General features: G+C 40.4%; 1 protein-coding gene across 2 annotated transcripts in view; it reads right to left on the bottom strand.

The window, feature by feature from the left end:
* Positions 1–2,290: 2,290 nt before the first annotated feature.
* The window catches only part of htr1e (5-hydroxytryptamine receptor 1E), a 74,134-nt gene continuing 49,519 nt past the window's right edge, over positions 2,291–26,905 (bottom strand). Inside the window, exons 1-2 of one of the 2 annotated variants that reach the window (XM_079584054.1) lie at positions 17,982–18,051; positions 2,291–4,426 (exon numbers count right to left, since the gene is read on the bottom strand). In XM_079584054.1, the coding sequence (XP_079440180.1) occupies positions 3,229–4,350 (1,122 nt within the window). In that variant the 5' untranslated portion in view covers positions 4,351–4,426; positions 17,982–18,051 and the 3' untranslated portion in view covers positions 2,291–3,228. Of the gene's footprint in view, positions 4,427–17,981; positions 18,052–26,905 lie in introns of those variants that run through there. The other variant, XM_079584055.1, reaches the window with a different exon arrangement.

Below are 26,905 nucleotides of genomic sequence, written 5' to 3' on the forward strand. Positions count from 1 at the left end.
CGTCAATTTTGTAAAAAACCCCATATTTTGCCAAAAAGGTTTTACTCTTACATGAAGTGGTTTTTCAGGCAATTCGAAAAAGGAATATTTCGCCAAACTGCAAATGAATTTTTTTTGCATTTACAGGTCACCTGGCATATATGTAACAGTCGATTATTATTTAAAGATGACACAGTGTCTTTGGACAGAAGACGAGACTGAGTTCTTTATTAAACTCATAAAAGATAAAACATCCGGCGGCATGATTTTTGTAATGACTATTGCGAGAGGAAAAATGACATTTTAGTCGCATTTCATCAGTTAATGGAAACGCCGTCATTTCGCAGATGGTTTTTTATTGACATTTAGAAAATATCGCAAAAGTTTTGTGCAAATCTGTAATGGAAACTCGGCTAATGACTCTAGCTAAGCTTCCACCTACACTTTAAACCCAGATTTTGTTTCTAATTAAACTTACGAGTGATCATTACTTATTCTACTATGATACTATGTTCTATCTAAATGTAAAACCCTGCTATCATTACTAAACAACATTAGTTGTTTGTACTATTTAGCTGAAAGATTCATTGCACTAATCAGGTTTAGCAGAGATAACTTGGTATGTTTAGTTTCATAAGGAAGGGGAGGGGGCTAATTCAAAAACCTGCCTGGTCACGTGAAAAGACCCACATCTAACGTGCGTCCAAGGGGCTCTACACATGAGCACAGGCCTTGGCAGCAGACGGTATTGAGAATTAACAGAGGTTTAGATGTTGATGAATTATTGGCTTTAGTTGGGCCCTTGACATTTGAACATTAGTTTTTCTCTGGCTGCTTTACCTGTGTGTTTAAAAAGCACATAGCAAAAAAGCTATTGTTATAGCACTTGTTATAGCAAAAAAGCCAAGAGTAAAGTGATCCAGTGACTATGACTGCGTATTGATGTTGTCATCAATAAAGGTTATAAGTCAGTAGAACTTCATTTCATCTAGAGTTTAATCTCTTATTGTCTGGGTCTTTCCATATGATTGATATGAAAGACCTGTGATTTTTTCAGCAGGAAATCCAACAGAATTGCTATAATTTGAACAATTGTAAAAACATTATGTAGATTTTTTTTTTAAATGCCATGTTATTTTGTCACACATACATCAACAATCAGCATATGAATCTCAACAATGGTGACACTCAAATGAAAAGTTTAGTTTCAGCTTGTGTAAAAAGTTAGGGTTCCATGTTAATACAACTCAACATGTTTAGTTTCAGCTTGTGTAAAAACTAAAGTGGTATAGGGCAACGGGTTTCCACGCGATTTGCGAGTAAAGTCAACTAATTCGGGTTAAGAGTGGAAATTAACACTAAGTTAAGTGAACTTTATTGTTCCACTACATTAAATAATCGTCAAGTTTGGTGAACTAAACAATTTAACTCAAGTCTACATAAGCACCAAGTTAAGTAAACTTAAATATGCACGTTTTGGGAGACCCCAGTACTCAATTAAATTGAGGGAATGAGTTCACTCAAATTAATTGAGGTCAACTTATTAGGGTTTTCAGTGTACCTATTTTTATGCAAATGTTGGAATATGGCTTCTAAATAAATAAATTCTAAAAATGTGCATAAAAATGTATGCACTAAATGGAGTTAAATAGTTTTGATGGATAGTTTTTATCCAATAAGATGTCATGAGCATAAACTATGATGGAAACACATTTACCAAATAAATCTCTTGATGCACATCAAAGAAACGTCATGTGACTTTGCCTCAGCATATCCACCAGCAGAGCAGTTTTATCTCAATGTTGGTTTGGTCACTCTGGAACACCAATCAACAACACCATTGCAATAACACAAACAATAAAATCAATAATTATTATACATTTCCGCCGCGGTGTATGATGGGAACTGAACCCCCACCCCCATGAGAGCACTGTTGAGTTGAAGACATGACTCGAGCTGCCTGAGTTAGTGTTACTTAAGTATGTTTGAGGCAATGCGCTTCGACATGATTTTGATTGCAATAATGTTGTAGTGTTTGAGTTATGTGTAACAGTTTAAATTGGGGTTGATTTTTTCCTGTGAGTTAAAGGTTTGAAGTATTGCATAAATTATATTTTATGTTTAAAACAGTGATTTTCAAGTTTAAATAGCGTATAACACATACCTGTGACTGTAATGTATGTGTTTCAGGTACGGGAGTGGCATATGTTGAGACTTGATATTTGGACACAGACCTGGAAACTCTGCATGCAATCCAAATATTAAACTTAAAGTTCATCAACTTAAAACAAATTTGGTTAACACTGAACTAGTATTACAAGTATTTTTATTTGTCTTTCTCCTCCTGGAACACAGATTATAATGTCGATGACTCGTCATTTTGCACAACACAGATTTGACCAATCAAATGCTTCAGCCAAGAATGAGGATGAAATAATGACCTGGAGTTACATACAAAAACACACAAGCCCTTTGGATGTGTCCTGTCCAAACTCCAGTATCAGTAGGAAGTACAAAGTACAGGAAAGACCACTGTGCCTTTCACGCCGTTGCTCGGGAATTAAATGATGATGTGCTAGAAAAGCAGACAGTGGTATTTCATTGGATTTTATTTAAAAAACGTAATCCGCTCTTCCCAAAAACACTGCATCACGTGTGCTTTCCCTATTCTTGCTGGACGTTTAGACCTTCCGGTCTCTCTCTTGAATCCAACACAGAAGTGACTTAAACTGCAATTCATCGACTGGCCACTAGAGACAGGCTGAAAAAGCGAGTCAATTCCATAGAACCCCATGTTAAAATGGCCAACTTTACAGCAGTGTTTACAGCCTGGAACAAAAAGTGGTTTTCATCTATATAGCTAATTTTGCCCTTCATGACGACTGTGAGGAGGGCGATTTTTTTTATAACTCACCCGTTTAAATTATATTAAGCCTTAAAGTTCTGCATAATTAAGGGCGTGGTCACTTGAGTGACAGGTAGATTTCCGCTAATGTCACTACCAGACGTTTGTCTGCTGTCTATTAGCGTTACATCACCTCAGCTAATCCACCTCGCGGCACATTTACGTTTATCCGGGAGTGATGGGCTGCCAAGATGGCGACGACCGGCTCCGCCCACTTTGGGCTTCAGAAACTCGCTCTTCAGAAACACTACGGGTGACGTCATGTACACTACGCCCATATCTTTACACAGTCTATGGTTTTGACGTACAAATCCATTTTCCAGAACGCTTTGTTAGGCAGCTGTCTATGTGTGCTCCTTGCGCCGGATCAGCCTCTTGAAGGCCTGCTTGAAGTCCTCGTTGAAGCTGGTGTAGAGCAGCGGGTTGATGAGGGAGTTGACGTAGCCCAGCCAGGTGAGGGCGTCGGACACCTGCGGCGAGGGCTTCAGCAGCATCAGCCCCACCAGCAGCTCCTTCAGGAAGAACGGCAGCCAGCACAGGATAAAAGCTCCCAGGATCAGGCCCAGGATCCGCGCCGCCTTCCTCTCCCGAGACGTGCAGATCTGGTTCCTCTCGTCCAGCTCCGCCGCATCCATGTCAAAGGACGGCGCGCGGATGGAGGCGGTGTTCTCCACGGTGGGGTCGGAGCTGGACACATCCGAGACACAGAAGGCGTGCGTGACCCGGCAGTGGTTCACAGAGTTCTGGCTGTCGGTGCTGCGGCTGCTGAGGTGCCTTGAGGAGCCGCGCTTCTGGTACAGCGTCTTAGCGGCACTGTAGATCCGTGAGTACAGGATGAGGATCAGAGTCATGGGGATGTAGAAAGCACCGAAGGTGGAGTAGATGGTGTAGCCCACGTGGTCGTGCTCGATGATACACTGCTCCGAGCCGTCGCCGCGCTGCCTCCAGAACAGCGGCGGGATGGAGATGAAGACGGAGATCAGCCAGACGGTGGCCACCATGGCAGCGGCGCGCCGGGCCGTCCTCTTGCGGGCGTACTCGATGGCTTTAGTGATGGCCCAGTAGCGATCCAGTGCGATCACGCACAGGTGCAGGATGGAGCAGGTGCAGCAGGTCATGTCCACGCTTAGCCAGGCCTCGCACACGAACGGCCCCAGCAGCCACACCTCCACCGTGATGTACAAGATGCTGATGGGCATCACCAGAACGGCCACCAGCAGGTCTGTGACGGCCAGCGAGCAGATCAGGTAGTTTGCAGGGAGGTGGAGCTTCTTGGTGGTGCAGATAGCGGCGATGACCGCGCCGTTCACCAGGGCCGTCAGCAGTGTCAGCAGCGCTAGCAGAGCCACCACGGCTAACCGATGTGAGAGCACCTCCAGGGGGAACGCTGCTCCGGGTGTGGCCGTGCTGTTGGTGCTGTTGGCCAGAGCGCCAGCGTTTTCTCCCAGGTATCGCTCCATCTCCATCCGTCAGCTGTAGAATCCCACTGGCTCCGCTCCAGGACTAAAGCCCCGAAGACTCCTGCGCTGGATCAGCAACGGCCTGTCAAACACACAGACAGATTATGAGTTAACAAGAGTGTTATATATCAATGATACTTTCTCTGTCCACTCGAACCATCCGATCAACCATTTGATCTTAAAGGTGGGGTAAGCTATATTTCTAAAACGCTGTTGGACATTGTTGATATTTGAAATCAACCCAAACAAAAACACCCCTCTCTTCATTGCTACACCTCCAAAACGCCGCCTTCAATACCCTGCACACTGGGTGTTTCTCGGTGTTGCCCGCTGTTTCTCAGTGTTACCCAGTGTTTCTCGGTGTTATCCGGTGTTTCTCAGTGTTACCCGGTGTTACTAAGTGTTACCCAGTGTTTCTTGGTGTTGTCCGGTGTTACCCAGTGTTTCTGGTTCCCTGATCTCCAGCATGCCAGTTGAATGCACTAACAATAATGACGCTAAACACCGCATGTTTAGTGTTACCCAGTGTTACTCACTGTTACACTGAGTAACACTTTGGAACAGTGAGTAACAGTGAGTAACACTGGGTGTTTCTCTGTGTTGCCCGGTGTTAACCGGTGTTTCTCAGTGTTACCCAGTGTTTCTCAGTGTTGCCCGGTGTTACCCAGTGTTTCTCAGTGTTACCCAGGGTTACCCAGTGTTACCCAGGGTTACCCAGTGTTACTCAGTGTTTCTCAGTGTTGCCCGGTGTTGCCCAGTGTTTCTGGTTCCCCGATCTACGATCTTTGGAACCTCCAAGTGTGGCTCCTGGACGGGACGAGGCAGGTTCGAGTACCCTACCACCAGCAGTGGTGGCTACCATCACTTCCGCTAGAGCATTGTCCACGAGACACAGCGCCTACGCGTTGAAGTGGAACCTCTTCGTCAACTGGGGCTCTTCTCGCCGAGAAGACCCCAGAAATTGCCCGATCAGTGTCGTGCTTTCCTTCCTGCAAGAAGGGTTGGAGCGAAGGCTGTCTCCCTCCACCCTTAAGGTGTATGTTGCCTCTATCGCCGCACATCACAACGCAGTCAAAGGTAAGTCCGTGGGAAAGCACAACCTGGTCATCAGGTTCCTGAGAAGAGCAAGGAGACTGAATCCTCCTCACCCTCCTCTCGTTCCCTCTTGGGACCTCTCAGTGGTTTTAACTGCCCTGCTGAGTGCTCCCTTTGAGCCTCTGCAATCAGTGGAGCTTAAGTTCCTGTCAATTAAGACAGCGCTCCTGGTTGCATTGGCCTCCATTAAGAGGGTAGGGGACTTGCAGGCATTTTCCGTTGACGAAGCGTGCCTGGAATTCGGGCCGGCCTATTCTCACGTGATCCTGAGACTCCGTCTGGATATGTGCCCAAGGTTCCCGCCACTCCCTTTCGAGACCAGGTGGTGAACCTGCAAGCACTGCCCCTGGAGGAGGCAGGCCCAGGCTTGGCACTGCTCTGTCCAGAACAAGACCTCCGTGCTTACGTAGACAGAACGCAGTGTTTCAGGGCCTCAGACCAGCTCTTTGTCTGTTATAGTGGGAAACTAAAGGGAAAGGCTCTCTCCAAGCAAAGGTTGTCTCACTGATAGTGGACGCCATTGCTTTGGCATAGCAGCAGCAGGGTCGACCATGCCCCCTTGGTGTGAGGCCCATTCCACCCGGAGTGTGGCTTCCTCTTGGGCTCTAGCGCATGGCGCCTTGCTAACAGACATCTCCAGAGCTGCAGGCTGGGCGACACCCAACACGTTCGCGAGATTCTACAATCTCCGAGTGGAGCCAGTGTCCTCTTATGTACTCGCTTCAACCAGCCGGTACTAGGACCCGCTCAGGTGTCTTTGCTTGCTCGCCATTCCACTCCATGGACTAGATACGTGCGATATTCTCCTCAGGTGAGCCTCCCCGAGAAGCCCTGAGTTCCTCCAGCACTGTTGACGTCAACGCCAGAGTTATGCCACCGGCAGCTTTCGTGATTGGCTAGGTGCCGCCATGTGCATGGTCCCCCCTCTGGGCGACCCCCACATGTGTATTTCCACTGTAAGCCTCTCTAAGCCACCTTGCCAAGGGTATATCCTTGGCACCTTACCAATATTGATCCTTGTCTTATCTGTTGGTTGATGAACTTTTTAACTAACAGGTCTCAACGTGTGAGAGTGAATAGTATTTTATCCAATGTCCTCCTTTCCTCTACTGGTTCCTCCCAGGGCTGCGTCCTCTCCGCGATCTTGTTTATTTTATATACAAATGCATGCCAAAGCCAGCACACCAGGCGTTATATCATTAAGTTTGCTGACGACTCGGTAATAGTGTTGCTGCTGACACACAAGGACCCTGAGCATGGCGCTATCTTAAATGATTTTACAGAGTGGTGCAAGTTGTCTTTTATTAACATTAACGTGGCAAAAACTAAAGAAATGTTGATCGATTTTAGAAAGAACCCCCCTCCTACCCTCTCTTCTACCCTTATTAAAGGGGTGGTTCAGGATTTTGGACATCGGACCTCATTTTCAAGTTAGCCTGGTTGTTATTCATCAGTGGAGACAGTTTTCAAAAAATTTCCTCCAGTCCTTACAGTTGCATAGTTCGCCGGTGCTAGGCTAGCGCGAGTCAACGGTAACTGCTAGCCTGCCATTAAAAACAGTTTTACCCACTCCACAGTACACCAAAATCAAATAAATTATAACGCCAGACTATCGATGTAAATGTCTGTTGAGAGAATAATGTTAGAAATCAAACTACCCTTTCATTGCATTGCAATAGTTATACTTTGTTCCCTGTATTTATTAGCACAGTCTACAGCACCGGCGGAGTGATATTAAGTTACCGTCCTAGGCAACCAAGAGAACCGGTCCACATGACAATCACGCAAGTGTATTTACCTGCCGCTGACACTCATCATTACAGAAGCAGAGTATGTTTCACAAAGAAATCAACATAGGACATAAGACTATGGCCACGTTTGAAAGCCATGCCAATGGAGTGAAGCATGGAGCAAGAATCCACAGTTGGTTCCTTTCTGGATCTCTCAATGGAAATTTGTGGAAACGTTTTGGTGACCATCTATTTGGTTTATTTGTACAATTTCGAAATGCACAACGAATCACCATGTTGCCAATTCCTTAGTTTACAATCAAATATTTTTCAATATCGTTGTTCAAGGCTACTACTACTAGACGTCCCGACTGTAGTGCGCTTATGTTCTGTGTTTACTTTTCGGCGCAGTACTACTAACCGTAGCAAAGTAAAATTCCACCGCTGCTGAGAAACTAGTTCCTGTAAATGTAATGCGATCATTGAGATGCAAGAGTACTTTGATTTTCTAACATTATTCTCTCAATAGACATTTACATCGATAGTCTGGCATTATAATTTATTTGATTTTCGTGTACTGTGGAGTGAGTAAAACTGTTTTTAATGGCAGGCTAGCACATACCGTTGACTCATGCTAGCCTAGCACCGGCGAACTATGCAACTCCCTACTCCGAGAGGTTATTCGGCAATATGGGAAAGTGAATATTTACAAAGATAACAATAAAAGTTCAGTTACATTTCACCTTTCTAACAAAGAAATGGATCGACTTCTGTCAGCTTGTTGAACACATTTTTTTATTTGGATATTTCTACTGTATGATGGCTGAAGCAGCAGCACGCGTGACACGGTAACCAGATCAACATCGTGAACAGAATTCTACAAAACTTTAGTGAAAACAATGCTATAAAATAGCTTCTCTTCCCTGCAAACGATACCATGAAGAATGTGAATATTTAAAAGTTGAAAGCTAAGCAGGTATCCATATTAATTTCAGTTTCAGCAAACGCAAAACACCATTAAAGGTGACAACTTTTAAAGTAAAAAATTTATAAAATTTACATAAACTATAAAAGCTACTTGTGGCTTCTAGGTTTGATCTATTTGAGCAACAGTAAAACGACGCAAGCCATAGGCATTTTAAGCTTGTGATGGTGCTTTACCATTTAGTAAATTGCTTCCTGCCCTCCATCTGCATTTCGCGCCACAGCGTGACGTCATGTGCGAACAACCTATTGGCTACAAGTGTGACGATTACACCTTGGCTACACCTGATAATATGATGATGAATTAATCTGTGCTGTGTCTGGGTGTTGTGATGGTTTTATGAAGCAGCTATTTTCAACTAAAAATCACTGATCTGTGATGAAGTGGTTTTGTGAAAGAGATATTGATGATGGCATTGGTTTGTCCATTTCCTCTAGTGTTCAGCATTGATGACAAATGAATGTGTGGCTCTGCTTGGATTTGCTTTCCTCTAGTCAGGCGGCTCTGACCTGCAGGCCATCGGGTACAAACAGCACAGAATGAATGAAGGGAATTAATGCAGGATTTGTGTCTCAAGGGCGAACACGTTTATTTGAATGCAATTATTTAGAGGGAAAGGAAATGCTTTACAGAAGGAAGAGAGCACAGATACACACTAAGAAACACAACATTTGTGTAATATGTTTCATATTTAAAGCAAAGAAGAGGGAACCAATTCATCTACTTCAGTTAAAACATAGCACATGCTCACAGGCTAAAGATAACCGTTTTAACATGTGAATTTGAAGAAGGCCATTATTGGTCACTGGTATTAGCAGAGCTATCGCTCCCTGAGAGAAGCGAAATACTCTACAGCACAATGATGACCGCCAAAACTTCAACATGACAGAGACTCTTTTAAATGTCTGAATACTAAACGTAAGCAAATCTCCCCCTTCAATTTTTGAGTGTACAATGATAGTGCACATCTGTAAGTATCATAAAAAAATCCATTAAAAATGGTTTTGTTATTTTATTTGTCTCCGCCTCAAATATTTGAGAGTCTGTCTCAAATATTTACTATGATAAATTGATAAAAATGCTGTTCAGGGCCGGTCGGGCAGTCGGTCAGTCAGTCCTTAAAAGGGAGATAGGGAAATTAAAATAGGTGTAATATGATCGTAGTTGTGCTTTCCCTTATTCACCTTTTTCCTCACTTCTCCTTGGGGGCCGCCATAGCGGCAAATGACTTCCGGTAGGATGCTCTTAACTTCCGCTTAGTAATTGTGATCAGCTATATGTTACTGGTAAGGGCAAATAGTGGAGGCTCTGGTAGAATTTGTGCCGTTAAAGGCTGTCACAACAGCTACTGCAAGGCTGCCAACTCTCAGGCATTCAGAGTGAGATTCACGCAATTGACACTTTTCACACGCTCTCCTGCCACACATCCATTTTCTCACGCAGAAAAAAATAACGGAGAAAAGAGGACACTGAAACAGACAGACAAGACATAGCAGGATATTGCTACTTTGCAGTAATAAATTCTCAAATTCAAACAATACAGTTTTGGGCACTTGTAAATGTGACGTGACAGATCGCTGTAGCGGCAGATGAACCTCACTCTTATTTACAACCAATTAGTCAACAAACACGAATGAACAATAGGTAGCCTATGTTGAAAGATACAGTACAACTTACCGAAATGTATATCCCTCATACATAATATCGATCAATGAGTGTTTTTCAACCGCGGAAAGAGGTCAATAAAACAGTTGGAGAACAATATGTCATGTAACGTTACATGTACCTCAAAGCCATTTAATGACCCTATAGAGCAAGTTAGTTGGCTGGAAAACTGAGCTATAGATAGTATTTTACTAAATATGTGTACTATATTACATATTTATTATATTTTTATGCAGGAGCATCCAGCTGTTTCCACTACTCCGTTATTTTGTAACATAACCCACGTAATGTGATTGGGTTTGGGTTTATTATAGAAGAAGAAGAGTTTATTAACAAAGAATTTGTTAAACTTTATTACTGTGCATGTAAGTGTATGCTTCCATGCTTTTATCATTTCTAAGCTCCTCGCCACGACACCCTCAGACAAAACAAGATAAATGAATGTCAACATATGTGACTGCTGGCTATTGTCTCATATCATAAATCATTTGTCAACATATGTGACTGCTGGCCCTTGTTTCATAACATCAATCCAGGAGGTGGCGCTTGTCAACTTCGTAGGATGATGGACATACAAAGTTAAGTTGTTTACGGTCTTCATTAAATAGTCTTGCCCGTGCTGCCACCGCCAACGAATGTTGCTATTGCTTGTTGCCATTATGGACATTAAAATTAAATAAAACAGATTACAACCTTCGTTTCAGAGCTGTCCAATAATGCTTACCTAAACCATAGACCTAAACGCGTCAAGCTGCGAACCGGAAGTTTTGAGCATCCTGCCTACGTGCAGGCGCGAAGCATAACAGGTAGTCACAATTTTACACCTTAAAGCTCATATTTGACAATCAAAATGACAACTTTAAATGTTTTTTTTTCCTTCATGCCTTAAATGAGCTTGAATGTAACTCTACACCTGTGCTTGATTTAGTATACGCCGTACCATGAATATGCTAATGAGCCCCGCCTCCACTCACTCACAGCAGCTCGGACTATGATCACTCACTCAACTGTACCACCACTACATAAGTGGAAATACTGGTTTGATTCAGCTCATTCACTGGTTTGATACAGGCTCGTCTACAAGTCGATGTTTCAGAATGATAATGTGTTTGTGTATCGCTCTCTACAACGTTAGACACATAACTGTAATTAATATGATTAGCCTTTTGCTTGACTACATTATCAAACAGCTAATAATGTGTTGCTATTGTTACACAAACAATGTACTTGTTTGCCATTTCAGAGCATCCTTAGAAGCACTTTAAACAACTCAGTGGTTAAAGGCATATGGTTCATAACATCGAATGTGATGATATGCTGAAGCCCCGCCCCCCTGGTGATGTGATTGATTGCAACATATTTGTGACATAGAGAACAATGCTGATCTTTGGTTTTAAGGAGAAAATACTTATGTTTTTAAAGCATATTAAAAACACAAAATAAACATAAACAACATTAAAAGCTGGATTTTCACCACAGGCGGTCTTTAAGAAGTCTAGCAGCTGGATTTGTACCCAGTGTTGAGGAAAGTTACTTTTAAAAGTACTGTGATACAAAATTGTGTTACTCCCTAATAAAGTAACTAATTGCATTATATAATTATTTTTTTATAGACAGTAATGTGTTATGTTACTTTGTCACACTGCTTTTGATTGTTTGTTTTTTTAATAACAAAATATTTTAATATATTTTTTTGGCAAATGTAAAGGTCTTTTCACACCAGGGGTGAAATAATAAGCCTCAGGCTGAAGGAAATGCAGATTCACGCATGTACAGTAGAGAGCGCCGCTCAAACAAACCTTTCAGCTGTGCTGCGACTGCCATCCTGGACCACAGAAGAAAGAAAACACCTTTAATTCGGCAATATAAATATAGGCTACAACAAAAATTAACCACAAATATGATGTTTATCTAAAGTAATTTTTGCTAAACTAACCACACACAGTAATAGTAAATAACTGTAATTTTTTTTATAAAAGCCTAAAAAAAAGAATTAAAAAAAGACAAGAAAAGAAAAGACACCTTGCACTTGAAAATAGCACATTGTGTTCCGATTTTACAGTTAAAGAAATTACCTATTTTAGCTTCAGTCTAGGGAAGGTAAATTTGGGTGTTGTCAGCATCTCAGTAAAACGATTTATCATTCATCTCAGTATTTATCAAAGATTGAGGCCAGAGAAAACAACACCCAGAGATGGGCATTAATACATGAATATATATATATAAAATTTTTTTTTTATAATAATACCAATTTAATAAAATGTATAAAAATAAAATGTATTTAAATGCAGTATTTTGTTATTTTGAAAATACACAAAATATGTGAAATTTGGCATTCAATGAAAATCACCATAAGGCTGAAATTGATCTAGACCTATTATGAATGCGAATAAGTTTGTCTCTACAACTGCTTAGAAACTTATGTTTTTCATTTCACCAACTCCTACCAAGTTTAAAAAAGACTGGGTTTAAGATGTCATCTGTGTGCCATTTCTGAACCTGTTTCTGACCAGGTTACACTGCAGTCTATTTACCTGTGGTGAATTCTACTAAATAAATCATGAGTAAAAATGTGGGAACTTTTCTTGCTATATAATAGCAAGTAGGGATGGGTGATATGTAATGACAATATCATGATATAGTTTTGATAGTTTTGTCTAGAATAAGATTTTTACAATACCAACATTTTAGATACGAAGAGTGAAATTTCACTCTTCTCAATTTTGATACAACAGCAAAAACGAATACTAGGCTAATTAAAGTAACTAAAAAGTTCTCAAGCTACTATTGAATACAAGCAAACAGTCATAAAATAAAGAAACAAATGACAAGCGATATGAGAAATAAATACAACAGAACAAAATACAAATTAAATAAAGAGTGCTAATTTTTTCAGGTAGGTCTACCAAACAGACGTAAGAAATAATACAGAAATTGAAAAAAATTATTACAGTTTTTCTCAGTCGCTTTGGTGCATTTCTCAGATCAGAAATGAAATTATCAAAACTACTTGTTCAACCTCCACATCATCTAGTCACTTGTGCACATCATAAAAACAGTTTCTCATTCTTTTGAACAAGTTGCGATTGCTTTGGTACATTTTGCAATTGATTATGTGCAATTGTCTGCCATTTCCTACATTATCAGTTGCTAATGCCATGTTGCTCAAAATGTATTAAATAGTTCTCTGTGCAATAGTCTTACCCCACAAAACATCTAGTCATTAGTTCATCGTATAAGTCATTAAATGCAAAATAGTTGAGTTGTCATACAATCTCAAGCATATTTTCTACACATTTCTATTAGACTTTTTGTAAATGTGCCATGAATTGTGCAGGTGAATCTTGACTTTCAGTAATGAAGAGAATGTAGATCAACCAATGAGAAACCAGTTTTTTTTTTTTTAGACCACTAGTAAAAGTGTAAATGTGAATCCTATCCAGTCTCTTTCAATCAATAACTCACGTACATTAGTGTGTAAATTTGAAGTACCGCAGCTTACATTTTAATACAGTAACTGCCATCCAAACTTTGGCCATAGTTTACATCAGAACATTCCTCCAGAGCACACTGTTATATTGACAACATGATTAAGCAATTTGACACAAGGACTTGTCATTCTAAAGGCACTGTCATGTTCATTACAGTTTTTCTCAGTCGCTTTGGTGCATTTCTTAGATCAAAAGTGCAATTCTTGATACTATTTGTACAAATTCCAAATCATCTAGTCACTTGTGCACATCATTAAAGCAATTTCTTATTCCTTTCAACAAATTGCAATTGCTTTTGTACATATTGCAATTGATAATGTACAAGTGTCACCTTTTTTTCCACATTTTCAATTGCTCATGTCACGTTGATCAAAATATAGTAGATGGTTCTCTGTTGAATAGTCTTACCCCTCAAAAGATCTAGGCATTATTTCCTTGCATAAGCCATTACATGCTAAATTGTTGCACTATTTGTCATAAAGTGTCAAGCATAGTTTTATACATTTACACAAAACAAATTCAACTGTGTGTTCTGGGATATAGCGTATAATGGAGTTGGAATCAAGTGAACCCTCTCACAACTTTCTATACGTGGATGAGGCTGGCTTCAACCTGACCAAATGCAGAAGGCGGGGTCGGAATATCATCGGTCACAGAGCTACTGTGGATTTGCCAGGCCAACGGGGAGGAAATATCACCATGTGTGCTGCTATTTCGGAGCATGGTGTCCTAACCCATATCCCCCTTATAGGGCCATACAACACCCAGCATCTCCTCAACTTTTTAGAGACTCTCTACAGGGCTGTCATCCCTGATGATGAGAGGGGTCTGTTTAGAAAGGATTTGCCAAAGTATGTGGTCATTTGTGATAATGTGAGTTTCCATCGATCAAACATCATAAGGCTATGGTTTGTGACCCACCCAAGGATGCTCATAGAATTCCTCGCACCTTATTCACCATTTCTTAACCCAATTGAGGAGTACTTCTCCACATGGAGGTGGAAGGTGTGCGATCGCCAGCCACACACACAGATGACCCTGCTGGCTGCAATGGATGCAGCGTGTGAGGACGTCACAGTAGACGCCTGCAGAGGATGGATTAGGCATTCCAAAAGATTCTTTCCACGTTGCATTGGAAGGGAAAATATCCGGTGTGATGTGGATGAGAATATGTGGGCCGACAGACAGGAACGTCTGGCTGTACCTTAGGGGTGTTTCCTGTGTTTCTTTCTAATTTAGTTATTTTTTTCTTTGTGCCCCTTGTCTTTTTCTTACTGTAAATTATTTTGTTTTTTTCTTTCATAAAGTAGCACTAGTAAAAGCTGTGAAAAACAAAATCCTGTCCAGTCTCTTTCAATCAATTGGCCAATAGCATTACAGAATGATGAGCATGTATTAATGGACAGCACCACATTAAGTGAGGGATAACATGTAGTTTGCTAACTAGCATTCATAAAACGAGCAGCATTTAAGAATTAATAATAACTAAGAGAGTTAATAAACTCACCCAGTCCTCCCTCTCCCCCAGGACTGTGTTTCTGTCCATGTTCACTCACACACACAAACACACAAGTGTTTTTAGGTGTCTCCTTCAGGTCCCAGTGCAATCACAGTAATGATAACGCCATGAATGAGCAATCACACAACAGTAGCCTGTGATTTCACAGGTTTGATTGACAGGCTGGCCGGTCGCTCGAGGTCAGAGAAGAGGTTGAAGCCTCACAATAACACAATCACCTCTGAGGCTCTTCACGAGCAGCGCTCATACTCCTCTCCGTGCGAGCCGTGTTTGCGTAGGCCGACTCATTACATGCAGTTGTTGGGATCTTTCTAAAGCGGCTGTCGTCACACACACACAGGCCTGAGCGAGCGCACATCTGTCCACACGTCCAGAAGCCCGTCGGCGAAGCTCATGAGTTTTTGATATCAAAACTGTTTGATATGTAATGTAAATTATTTCGGGGTTAGTTAACTGAAACGAAACCATAAAAACAAACAAAACAAAAAAACATTTTAAATATATATAATTTTAAATAGTAGAAAGCAACATTTCTCATTTTTAATGTAGTTTAAATGGATGTTCTAAAATAAATACAACGAATAAAATAACGAATAACGAAAAATGAATAAAAACTATATAACAGTAAAGTGTTACCAGGTGTTTTTTATTTTATTTCAGCTAATGTTTATTTCTATCCAAGTTACGAATATGTTTTTCTATGGTTTTAGTTTTCGTTTGTTTCGTTATATATGTTCTCTCACCCTGGTTATTCTCTCCCAACACAAACCAGCTCACATCACACCACAGTTCTGTCAGCCTATACAAATATGCGGACGATTCAACCATCAAAGGACTCATAACCAACAACCAAGAACCGCATACCGTGCACAGATCAACCAAGCAGTGACCTGCTGTATACAGACCATGATCTTCTACTCAACACATCAAAAACAAAAGAACTCATCGTCGACCTAAGACGTCAGCCATCCCCCAAAACTCTTGTGCTCATTGAAGGTGAACCCATTTCCATCACTGATACATTCAAACTCCTTGAATTTCATTACTCCTTACATTTCAAACTCCATCAGTAACAACCTTAAATGGAAAATCAACACAGATCATATTTACAAAAAAGCCCAGCAAAGACTTTTCCATCTCCGACAGCTCAAGAAGTTCAGAGTTAAGGTCTCATCTCCTGCTACGCTTCTACACGGCCATCGTTGAAAGCATCCTCACCACATCCATCACAGTCTGGTTTGGCAGTCTTGATATACTTTCCCGGAAGAAATTACAGCGTGTCATTAACAGAGCATCCAAAGTCATTGGTTCACCCCTACCATCCCTTGAATCACTCTACCACAATCGGACACTACGCAGAGCCCACAAGATAATATCTGATATCTCCCACCCTGCACACTACGCCTTCCAGCTACTGCCCTCTGGGAGGCGTTACAGGACAATCGCCTCCAGGACAACTCGCTTCAAAAACTGTTTTATCCCCAATAGCAATAAACATTCTGAACTCTGAACGCTGAGGACTGTGGATTAAGCATGACCCCTTATGTATTATGTATCATGTATTAATGTGTTTGTCTGTATGTATATGTATGTTATTTTATATGTTTAATGATGGAACCTGTACCAAAGAGCTGTACTGTAAACAAATTCCACCAACCTGGCTGTGTGGTCATTGAATTAAAAATAAAATAAAAAATAAAATCAATATTTAAATATAATAACCCTGATTCAGACCTAAGACATGATATGACATTCATAACTGGGAATTTTATTCAAATTAAATTGCTCGTCTTCCATTTTTCATCTTTTCCCTTTAATTTTCCAACATTTGGATTAGATTGTGCCTTACCTAAAATCATCTTTACAGTGCATAAACTGCACAATATGTACGATTTTTGTATTAAAGTGAATCAATCAAAACTAACTTTAGGACAATAACTTTATTCTAGAGCTGCTGTAAAGCCAAAACAATCTCTGTTACTTTAATCTCCTATTATCACTGTAAAACTGCTTTGAAACGATCTATATAGAAAAGCGCTATATAAATGAAGGTGACTTGACTTGACTTAAGGTGCTGAAGAAGAAAATCAAGTAATATTTTGTTCATGTTGTTATTTAGCACGTTTTGAAATGTATGTGACTCCTGAGTCACGTTGCCTGTTTAGGGTATAAAAAAAGGGATTAACCCTAATGTTAACCATTCTTTGTATTTTGAGTTAAAAATTTGACAAATTATAAAATTTACAGGTTAAACTGATATTAGTATGTCTAGGTGACTATATCTTAGTGTTTTTACTAGATTTTTTTGCAGCAAAAAAACAAACAAAAAACTATTTTCTGTCACCCCCCTTATTGAGAATGGACGTTAAAATGCACTATTCAAACTTAAATGATTTTAAGTCAAGAATGCTTTGGAATATAGACCTAAGTTTGGTTTTGTTTTAAAGAAAACATTCAGCAGATTATTGCTGAAGTGAAACTTAAAAAAATTACAGTATGAAAAAGTATCTGGTATCAGGTATCAGGAAGTTTAAACTTACAGTAAATCAAATATACTGTACTTAATATTTTTTTCTTTTTTTTATAAAATATGTATTTTACAAAATATTTTTCCACGATAAATTACTATAAAATCAAAGCCTTATATCTAATCAAGTTGTGTTCCAAATTTGAAGTTGCTTTCAAAAAAAATTAAGTTCCCATGAGATTTTGTTTAGGCGTAATACCAAAAATAGCCACCGGGTAACATACATTCATAACAAATTAATACATTTCTGTCCAAATATAATTTCTGTCACAAAATATGGAACCTTGAGACTCAGACCTTCCTGACAATATGTGTTTTGTCAAGATCAGAAAAGGTTTTGATCATAAATTATGAAATATGTCGATGCCCAAAAGGGGAGGAGCTCAATAAAATAATATTGAGTACCGTTTCTATGGTAGGCTACTCATAAACTCATAAAATCCCAAATATATACAATTCTTCAAAAATTATTTTCGATAGGCTATGTTTTAACTTAAGTCCAGATGATATAGAAAATTACATGGAATAATTTTTTGATAATCATTTTCCACTTTTGCCTGTTTAAGGGTTAAAATATCCCAAAACCACTTGCACTGTTATATATTTAGTTCAATTGTGTACTTACATTATCCTAAATGTTTCCGAGAATTCAGAGAAATTCATCATTTTAAATCAGTGTTTCTCAACCCTGTCCTGAAGGATCCCCAACACTGCACGTTTTCTTTGTCTCCCTAATCAAACACACCTGATTCAACTCATCAGCTCATTAACCCACGTGATAATGAGCTGATGAGCTGAATCAACTTTTTTTGTTAAAAAAAAACCTAAATAAAAGAATCCAGCATGAACACAAAGAGTACATCTCTAAGACCTTGGGTTCTGCTTTCGAATCGAGATTTCAGACGCATTAAGCCTTTTCAGTTTTCATCGTCTCCAACATTTGTCATGGCCTGTGTTTGTTGTGTCTGGCTTCACAGTGGAGCGATGACAGTGGGAATGAGATTTGGAAACTCAGTGACGCGCTGGGGTCGTGACCTCGTGACATCATGATAATGCTTTCACATCTTGTCTCTGAAGCTCCAGGAAAGATGAAGAACTGGAGGTTGTGGGAATGTGCATATTAGGAGGTTCTTCATTCATCCACTTGGTGGGGACAGAGACAGAAACTCTATCACGTCTACATTCATGAGCACCACTCATTTTATGCACACTGCAAATGAAGTAAAGGGTGTGATGATATATAGCGGTTTATTTCACCTCAAAATAGAAATAGAAAATGAATGATGATTCATTTTCTATAAGAAAAAATCTAATTTCTCATATCTTTCTTTTCATTTGGGGGTGAAATATGACAAGGTTTTTGACAGGTTTTGTAAATCTCAAATGATTTGGGAAAGCTTTGAACACACGAGTAAGTATGATTTTACTGTTCTAACTTTAGTTAGTGTGTAATGTTGCTGTTTGAGCATAAACAACATCTGCAAAGTTACAATCCTCAAAGTTCAAAGCAAAGGAAGATATTTGCTTTTAAAGAAAATGACTACAACAAACGGCTGGTAGGGACTACACGACATTCCTCCGGGGTTAGTGACACCAGCAATCCTCAAATGTACATAAACCCCACCCCCGGGAACACGCAGTCCATGTTGAGAAGAGGAAAAGTTGTAGTATAAGAGTACATTTGTGAGTCAGCTCAAACTGTAGCATCTGTCTTTTCACATGCAATAGAAAGTCACTCTGGGCCCTATCTTGCACCCAGCGCAATTGACTTTGAACACTGACGCATGTATCATTCCTATTTTGCACCCGCGCACAGCGGACTTTTCCCTCCACAGACGCACGTCAGTAAATTAGGAAATAAACTTGCGCTCGCGGGGGCGGTTCAGCGCAAAGAGAAGGCGTGTTCCGGCGCAAAACTTCCATGGTGCTATTTTCCAGTTTTAGAAAGCAATTGCGCCATTGACCAGTAAAAAAACAGTCTAAAGACAGTGGCGCGTTGCGCGTTAGTGATATGGTATTTTAAGGGCGCGTGCTTGGCCATAATGTTAACGCGCATCCACTTTGATTCTCTAATATAAAAAGATGCAGCAGTTTTCATTTTTGCAAATCATACATTATTACAAGGAAAAATATTAACACACGAGGGAAATCATTGTTGTGTCCGTGAAGATGTGAAAAAGATCTATCTAGATAAAAAAAAAAAAAAAATCTAGATTAGGCTACACATTTACTACCCGAATTATACGCCTGTTTAACCGAAGCTAATTTGGGTGGGTTTCTCCCATCATCCCCAATGTCACTTCTCTGTGTTTTACGGCCCTGACGAGAACGTCGGTTTCCTCGGCTGTGAACCGCTCCTGGCGTGCGCCGGCAAATCCGCCGTTATAATAGCGATCCGCCATGGAACAAGCGTGCCGGCTCTTAAAGGGAATGTGAGAGGACGCTCTGATTGGTTTATTTCACGTTACGCCCAAACCACACCTATGAATAATGAAGCTACTTCAGACCAACCCATTTTAGATTTGCGTCGGGCGCAAGAGTCATTTATCGCGCTGGGAAAATAGCAACAGCGCCGGGATCCGCCCACAAAGTTACTTGCGCTTTGCACTTTGACACTTGCGTTTCAGATCGTTAAAATAGGGCCCTCTGTGTGCATCTCACAACAGTTCCTATGCGAGCGATTTATAGATTACCATGACAGAATTTGCTAATTGAAGATGGTTAACTCCACATCAGCAACATAAATTCATCAACTAACCATTCAGAAATGTCCTGTTGCATTCTACATGTTATCACTTCTTCTTGAGTCTCTCCATCTTTTTATGTGAGGTAATCGCAGCTGCTAACACACATGAGCTCTTGAAACCCAACCCTCCGCAGCAGCTCATTTGCATTTAAAGGGCCAGGCACAAATGTTGTGTTTTTGCAAATCCTCAAAAAGTGACAACTTTAGCATGCTATATAAACATATCTGCGGGGTATTTTGTGCTAAAACTTCACACACACACACTCTGGGGAAATCAGATATTTATTTTACAAAATGAATGAAAAAATGGCATTTTACCACCCCTTTAAATGACAGACTCACATAAAGACAGTGGGTTTACAGTGTCCTGTCATTATAACACTGTGAATCATCAGGAAGCTACACTGGAAAAATAATAACCTAAAAATTATAACATTACAATTGTTCAGTCAAAAATATTATTCAATATTGATAAATCAACCGATATACATTAATTTAACCAAATAAGTAAATTAAATCAAGTAAAAACTCTCTTTAAGGCAACAATAGCAGATTAACACATTTTACAGTGTAAAAGTGTAAAAATGACTGATACCAGATTCTCCTTCTGTTCAGTTTAGTGGGTTTAAAAATCACTGTCATGTTTTATTAGCGCTGATTAACTTACAGTTACTGTGTTCATCAGGTTTATTGATTTTTTAAATTGATTTTTACAATAACATAACAATAACATCAAAGAAGAGACAGACAGACAAACAAACCCAAAGCGCTGAAATAAAACAATTACATATTAAAAAAAGTATTAATTTCTTACTGCATAAATTATTCAGAAACATGACAGAAAAATTAAAATAAAAACTGAGTAAAAACCCATAGTCCTCTTGAAACAGGTGGTCAGAGTTTCTGTAGAGAAGAATGCACAGGTTTCCGACATGCGATTAAGATCAGGTTAGTTTCTCCGAAGGAAAAAAGGCTGATAACTGAGATATCCACATGGTAACCGATGGAAACTGGAGTGCAGACCACCTCAGCAGAATACATTTTTTTAGCCAGAAATAAAAGGATTGTAAATAAAGACTTGGTATCCGGGTCAACAAATTCTTTAGCAATATGGTTCAACAGATAAAGTGAAGGGGATGAAATAAAACGGTTTCCAATTATCTCCTGTATCGCAGAGTGAACCTCTTTCCAGAACGGCTGAATGTGATCACAGGACCAAAATAAATGAAAAAATGGTATTGAACAATTAGGGTTCATTCTATGGAGGCGAACAGGCAGAGCCGTCGCATAGGCTGTGCGAACTGTGCAACCGCACAGGGCCTCGCGCCACTTGGGGGCCTCGCAATCTTGCGTTTTTTATTATTACTATTATTATTATTTTTAATTTTGTCTTTTGTGGTGGAACACGCAATGTAATGCTATATAGAAATATATAGTTTGCATCTTAATTTAATCTTTGTTTTATTATTTTATTAGTTCATTAACTAATTGTTAACTCAACTAATTTAACGTAAAGAGCTGGATACTAATTAAATAAATGTCAACTAGCCTAAATGCATTGATTAGAATTTCCATAGAATAAAGATTTTTATAGTCGACTAGTAGTCATTCATTTAAGCAATTAGTCAACTAATCTCACGTTTATATTAATTTCTGCTTAAATAGGCTACTGAGTGCATGGAGGAATAGCCTATTCCGCGCTCAAGCGCATGCATAAATCTTGCCCCAAAGCAGGCTAATGATAATATGTCTGAAAAAATAACGAGGCATTTTTATTGTTTATTAATAAAAAATATATATTTTTAAATCAGTGTCGGCTGCAAACATATCTATATACATCTCCGCTGTAAAGTGGATATGCCTTTAGAGAGAAATGCACCTTATGGATTACAGCCTAATCAGCCGGTGAACTTTTCGAACTTTTTCGTTTAAAAGCGGACATTTCAAGCTTTATATAGAAATATTCATCATGTTTTTGAGGCTATACACTGTGTTTCAGTTCATTTTTGAGACGCGCTCCAGTTTGCGCATTTTTGAGACGCGCTCCGCCCTGTTTGTTATATTTTATTTTACAAAAGCACAACGTTTTCTTGTTGTTGAGAGTTTACACAAATAAAAGTACTTGCGACTGATGCATTATTCTTTTCTGTATGACCAGAAAAGATTGAGTAGCCTATTTAAAGTTGTTTCCACTGTTGATAGGAAAATGAAAGTGTTCGCGCCGACGCCTGCCGCAGTGCGCGCTCCACGTCTCCGCACAATCACTTGGATATGCACCTATACTAGCGAACATTAAGGCCTATCTAGGTTAAAGTTAGAGCGAGCTGCCATGCCAGACGGATAATTCCTTTTCATGTTTAACAAATAAAATCATGCATTTTCTACCTACAGCGAGTAAGCGCTGCACCAGTTTGAAAAAAGTAAAAGCATAACGAGCGTAGCGAGAGAGGGGCCCAACTGAGGGGGATGCAGAGATGTTGCTGCGTCTTTATATTAACATTTCTGATTGTTTAAATTATCAGCCCTCGGTAGCCCCCTTAAAATGCGGGGCCCCAGGCAATAGTCCGTCTTGCCTGCCCTATTGCGGCGCCTCAGACTATGTTCATGATTATGTTGTATTATTCTACTTGATAAAAACATATTGCAGCGAGTCGAGCGAGATTATGCGTGCAATAGAACTAGAACAGTTATGCGTGACTGTTCCACATCAAAGAGCAGGGCCTCGCATTTCAAGTTCGCACAGGGCCTCGCACCCCACCTGCGACGGCACTGCGAACAGGTGCAAAGTAAATCCTGTGAAAAAATTTGAAACTTTGTTCATGTAGAGAAAAATGGGACAATTATCTTAGTCCAGTCTGAACTGAATGATACTCCCAGATCCCGTTCCCACAATGGCTTCAAAGAATCATAACGAGAAGAATCATAATACACCAATAGCGCATACAACTGGGAAATAATCGCTTTGAGAGATTTAGCTAAAATCATGGCTTCTTCCAAATCTGATCAGTTTAAACGGAATTTATTTTGCCTAAAAAGAGACTCTGAGAAATGCTGATTTTGAAGGTACTTGAAAAAATCTGCAGGAAAATATTAAACTCATCTCTGATTTGATCAAATCACTACAAAGATTCAGAAATCATCAGGCCTGAACTATCAGACAAGCCCTTATTACTCCAACCCAACAGACCAATCCTCCTAACCCGGATGGGAAAATCAGGATTCAAAGCCAAGGGAGATCGGACAGAACTAACTTGAGGAATATTCAAATATCTTTTCACATTTTTCCAAACCAGTAGTGTATTATAAATAATTACGTCATCAATGATGGAATGCATCTGGTCTATATTGTTAATAAACCAGAGGGATTAATCTTCTGGAGTAACAAGATAGAGATTCAAAGTCCATCCATAGAGTGTCCTGTCTGTTCATGAACCAGTTCGTCATCATTTTGAGTTTAGCTGACCAAATAATAACACTGCAAATTGGGCGAAGACAGTCCCCTCAAATATTTGGTTTACAAAGTTTAGAAAGACTAATTATCTGTTGCTTATTATTCCAGATAGAATGAGATATGTGGGAATTCAATAGTTAAATAACATGGAAGATTCTGAAACAAATCATCTAAAAGAGGGAGAAATTATTTTTTATAACATTAACTCTCCCAAGAAGGGAAGTTGGCAAAGAGGTCCACTTTTCAAGATCGGTTTTACTTTTTTGAATTAGAGGAGAATTGGTCTCAAATAAGTTATTCAAATTGGGAGTGATAAAAATGGCCAAATATTTAAGACCTCTTTCTGAAACCTGAAAAGGAGACTAGATAGAATAGAGGAAATATTAGATGGCATATAGACAGATTGTCCTAAATTAACTTTATAACCCAACACAGCACTGAATTAAGCGACTGAATTCAAAACTGCTGGAATAGAAGTCTGTGGGTTCTCCAAATAGATCAGAACATCATCTACGAACAAAAAGAGAAAAAACATGTTTTTTCCCATTCACCGTGATCCCACTTATATCGGGGTTAGTCCTGATGGATTCTGGCAGAGGCTCGATGAATACGGTAAACAGTAGCGGTGATAGAGGACACCCCTGCCTACAACCTCTGCGTACTGGAAAAACCTCAGACATCAGGTCATTTTTGTTGACACTGGCTACTGGATCTGCATAAAGATGTTTAATCACACTAATAAAGCTGGAGCCTAACCCAAATTTTTCTAACACTGAAAACAAATTAGACCATTCTACACGGTCAAAAGCCTTTTCGGCATCCAAAGATAAAATACTTTGGGAAGGACCGTGTCAGGGTTCTACTCTGACAGTTCTGTCTGTGTTGTGCTTCTTCTTCATTCCAATTTTACGGCGGTTGGCATCCAGCTTTTTGGTGCATTACCGCCCCTGTGTTGTGCTTGAACTCTGTCTATGTATGTGTTGGCAATGTGCTCCTGCCTCCTTGTTTCCAATTACCACGCCCTCTTGTTTAGTCATTGATTAATCTTCGTTTGTGTGAGTGTGTTCACCTGTTCCACATGTTCTCAGCTCCTCGTTTGTGTGAGTGTGTGAGCGAAGAGATCCCCGCTACAGCTGTGTTTCAGGGGAAATATTTGGATTATAATTGGACTTATTGGATTATCGACGTGCATCGGATACCCACTGGTTGTCCAGGGTTTGTTTGGAACCGATCGCTACTAGCAGTGTTGAGGCGAGTACTCAGTGAACTCAGTTAACCAGGGTTCTGTCAGACTGTGTGAAGTATTGTTTATTGTCTGAAACAACTTTATGTGTATGCTCATTGTTTAACCAGAGTGATACATTGACAATGCTTATCGTGGCAACTGTAACGCCTTTTTATTATAACCCCATTGGTTGACCAGGTTTTTTTTCAACTACTGGTCTGAAGTTATGGCAGCTTCATGCTCCCTCTGCTCAGGTCCAATGGATCTCATGGATGCTCATATTTAATTTCCCACTTGCCTAGGCATTGATCACCTCCGAGAGGCTTTAGTAGACCCATGTCCTGAATGTGGTTTGATGTCCTTGGAGATGAGACAACATCGACTGGCTGAATTAGATCCTGAGTTTAAGAATTCTGCTCCATCAGCTGGGGCAGCGTTCGCGGAGTCAAGTACGTTGACCCAACAAGTAGCTGAGCTTGCGAACGCAGTTCAGAGTATTAAAGCCTTATTATCTGTACACCCTACTCGTCAGAATGTGAGTGAGGGGACAGGGGTGGGTGTTTTAGCTCCTCCCTTGCCCAGATGTGAGCTGGCATCCAGATTTTCAAGGAGACAACCAGACACTTTATCTATTGCGGCCTCTGACTCCTTAGACAGGGAGGAACAGGATTATTATACGTCCCTTGGAAGAGACGATACCCTCATATTCCCAGTTCCAACGTTCCCATAGCGACGATGGTTCTGGCCTTCAGGATGCGCCTTCTTCAGTGGTTTTCTCTCTGCAGGACACACTCAAAATGGCACTCGCTAAGCAGAATTTGGATCCACCTCCTCCCCTACCAGGCCAGTCAAAGCTCTTGTGTCGCTCAGTTTCCCAGCAAGAGGATTTCCTAATGCCAAGTTGTCCTGACTTCACAGATGTTGTTTCTTCTGTGTTTCGGTCAGCTCCTTTATCCAGACCTGATCGCGTGGCTCGTACACTAGCGGCGATGGCTGAAGCTGACAAAAAGGGCCTTGGTAACATGCCTCCAGTTGAGCCATGCGTTTCTTCACTGATAGTGTCACCAGATGAGGCTCTTAGACAGAATCTTCACTGTCCTAAGCCAGAGTGTAGACGCACAGATGATCTGTTGGTTAGGATTTATAATACTGTCTCAGGCTTGAGTCATGTGGGAAATTCCATGGCTCATCTTCTGTTAGCACTTCATTCTGCTTTGAGTAACCCACCAGATAATACCGCATCAGAGTTACTTGAGGCTTCCTTACAAGCCTTGGGTTCAATCGCTTTTTCTAGGGGAAAGGCTCTTGGGCTTACTACACAGGCTAGCCGGCAGGTTTGGCTAGCACAGTCTAAACTTCCAGAGGCTTGCCGTAGCAATCTTCGTCAACTACCACTTGTACCTGGGCAGATTTTTGGAGAGTTCTTGCAGTGGAGTCTCGGTCCCAGCACTTTGAGTGCAGTGTAAATTATGGACTAGAGATGCGCGGTTGGCGGTTACAGCCGCAAAAAAATTATATGTTAATTAAATTTGGGCGGGGGGCGGGCGGTTGAACCAATCAAATGAAAAATATATGTATACATTGTTAAATATTGTTATCTGACTATACCTACATCCAAACAAAGAAAATAGGGGAGTGATATTATATGCGATTCATGAGGCACATGAGCGCGGTCTCTTGCTCTCTCTCCCTCTCTCTCCCTCTCTGCCGTGCACGCGCTACGCGGTTTGGAGCACAGTCTCTGTCTCGCAGGCGCGCTCGCTCTAGATTCCGGGAGATTTTAACTAATTTGCGGGCATCAGTGAGCCGCTATCAATATGCGGGAGACTCCCGGAACTTCCGGGAGACTTGGGATGTCTGCATTTCTATACTGAAATAATATCGCCATTATAATTATTGATTTTACATTAGGCTATTTTTTTGGTGCTCCCTCAGCTCTTGGTGCCCTACACACAGCGCGTGATGCGCGTGGTGGGAGCGGCGGCACTGTCCTATAGTCGTCACCCTGACATGACAGTGTGTAGAGTTTACCTATAATGTAAATGACTTATTTTATTCAAGCTTTCTATCTATTTGCTAAAAAATAAAGTGTAATAGGCATTCATTAGTAGTAGGCTAAATAGCAGC

Source organism: Phoxinus phoxinus (assembly GCF_949152265.1).
Source record: "Phoxinus phoxinus genome assembly, chromosome: 16".
NCBI lineage: Eukaryota > Metazoa > Chordata > Actinopteri > Cypriniformes > Leuciscidae > Phoxinus > Phoxinus phoxinus.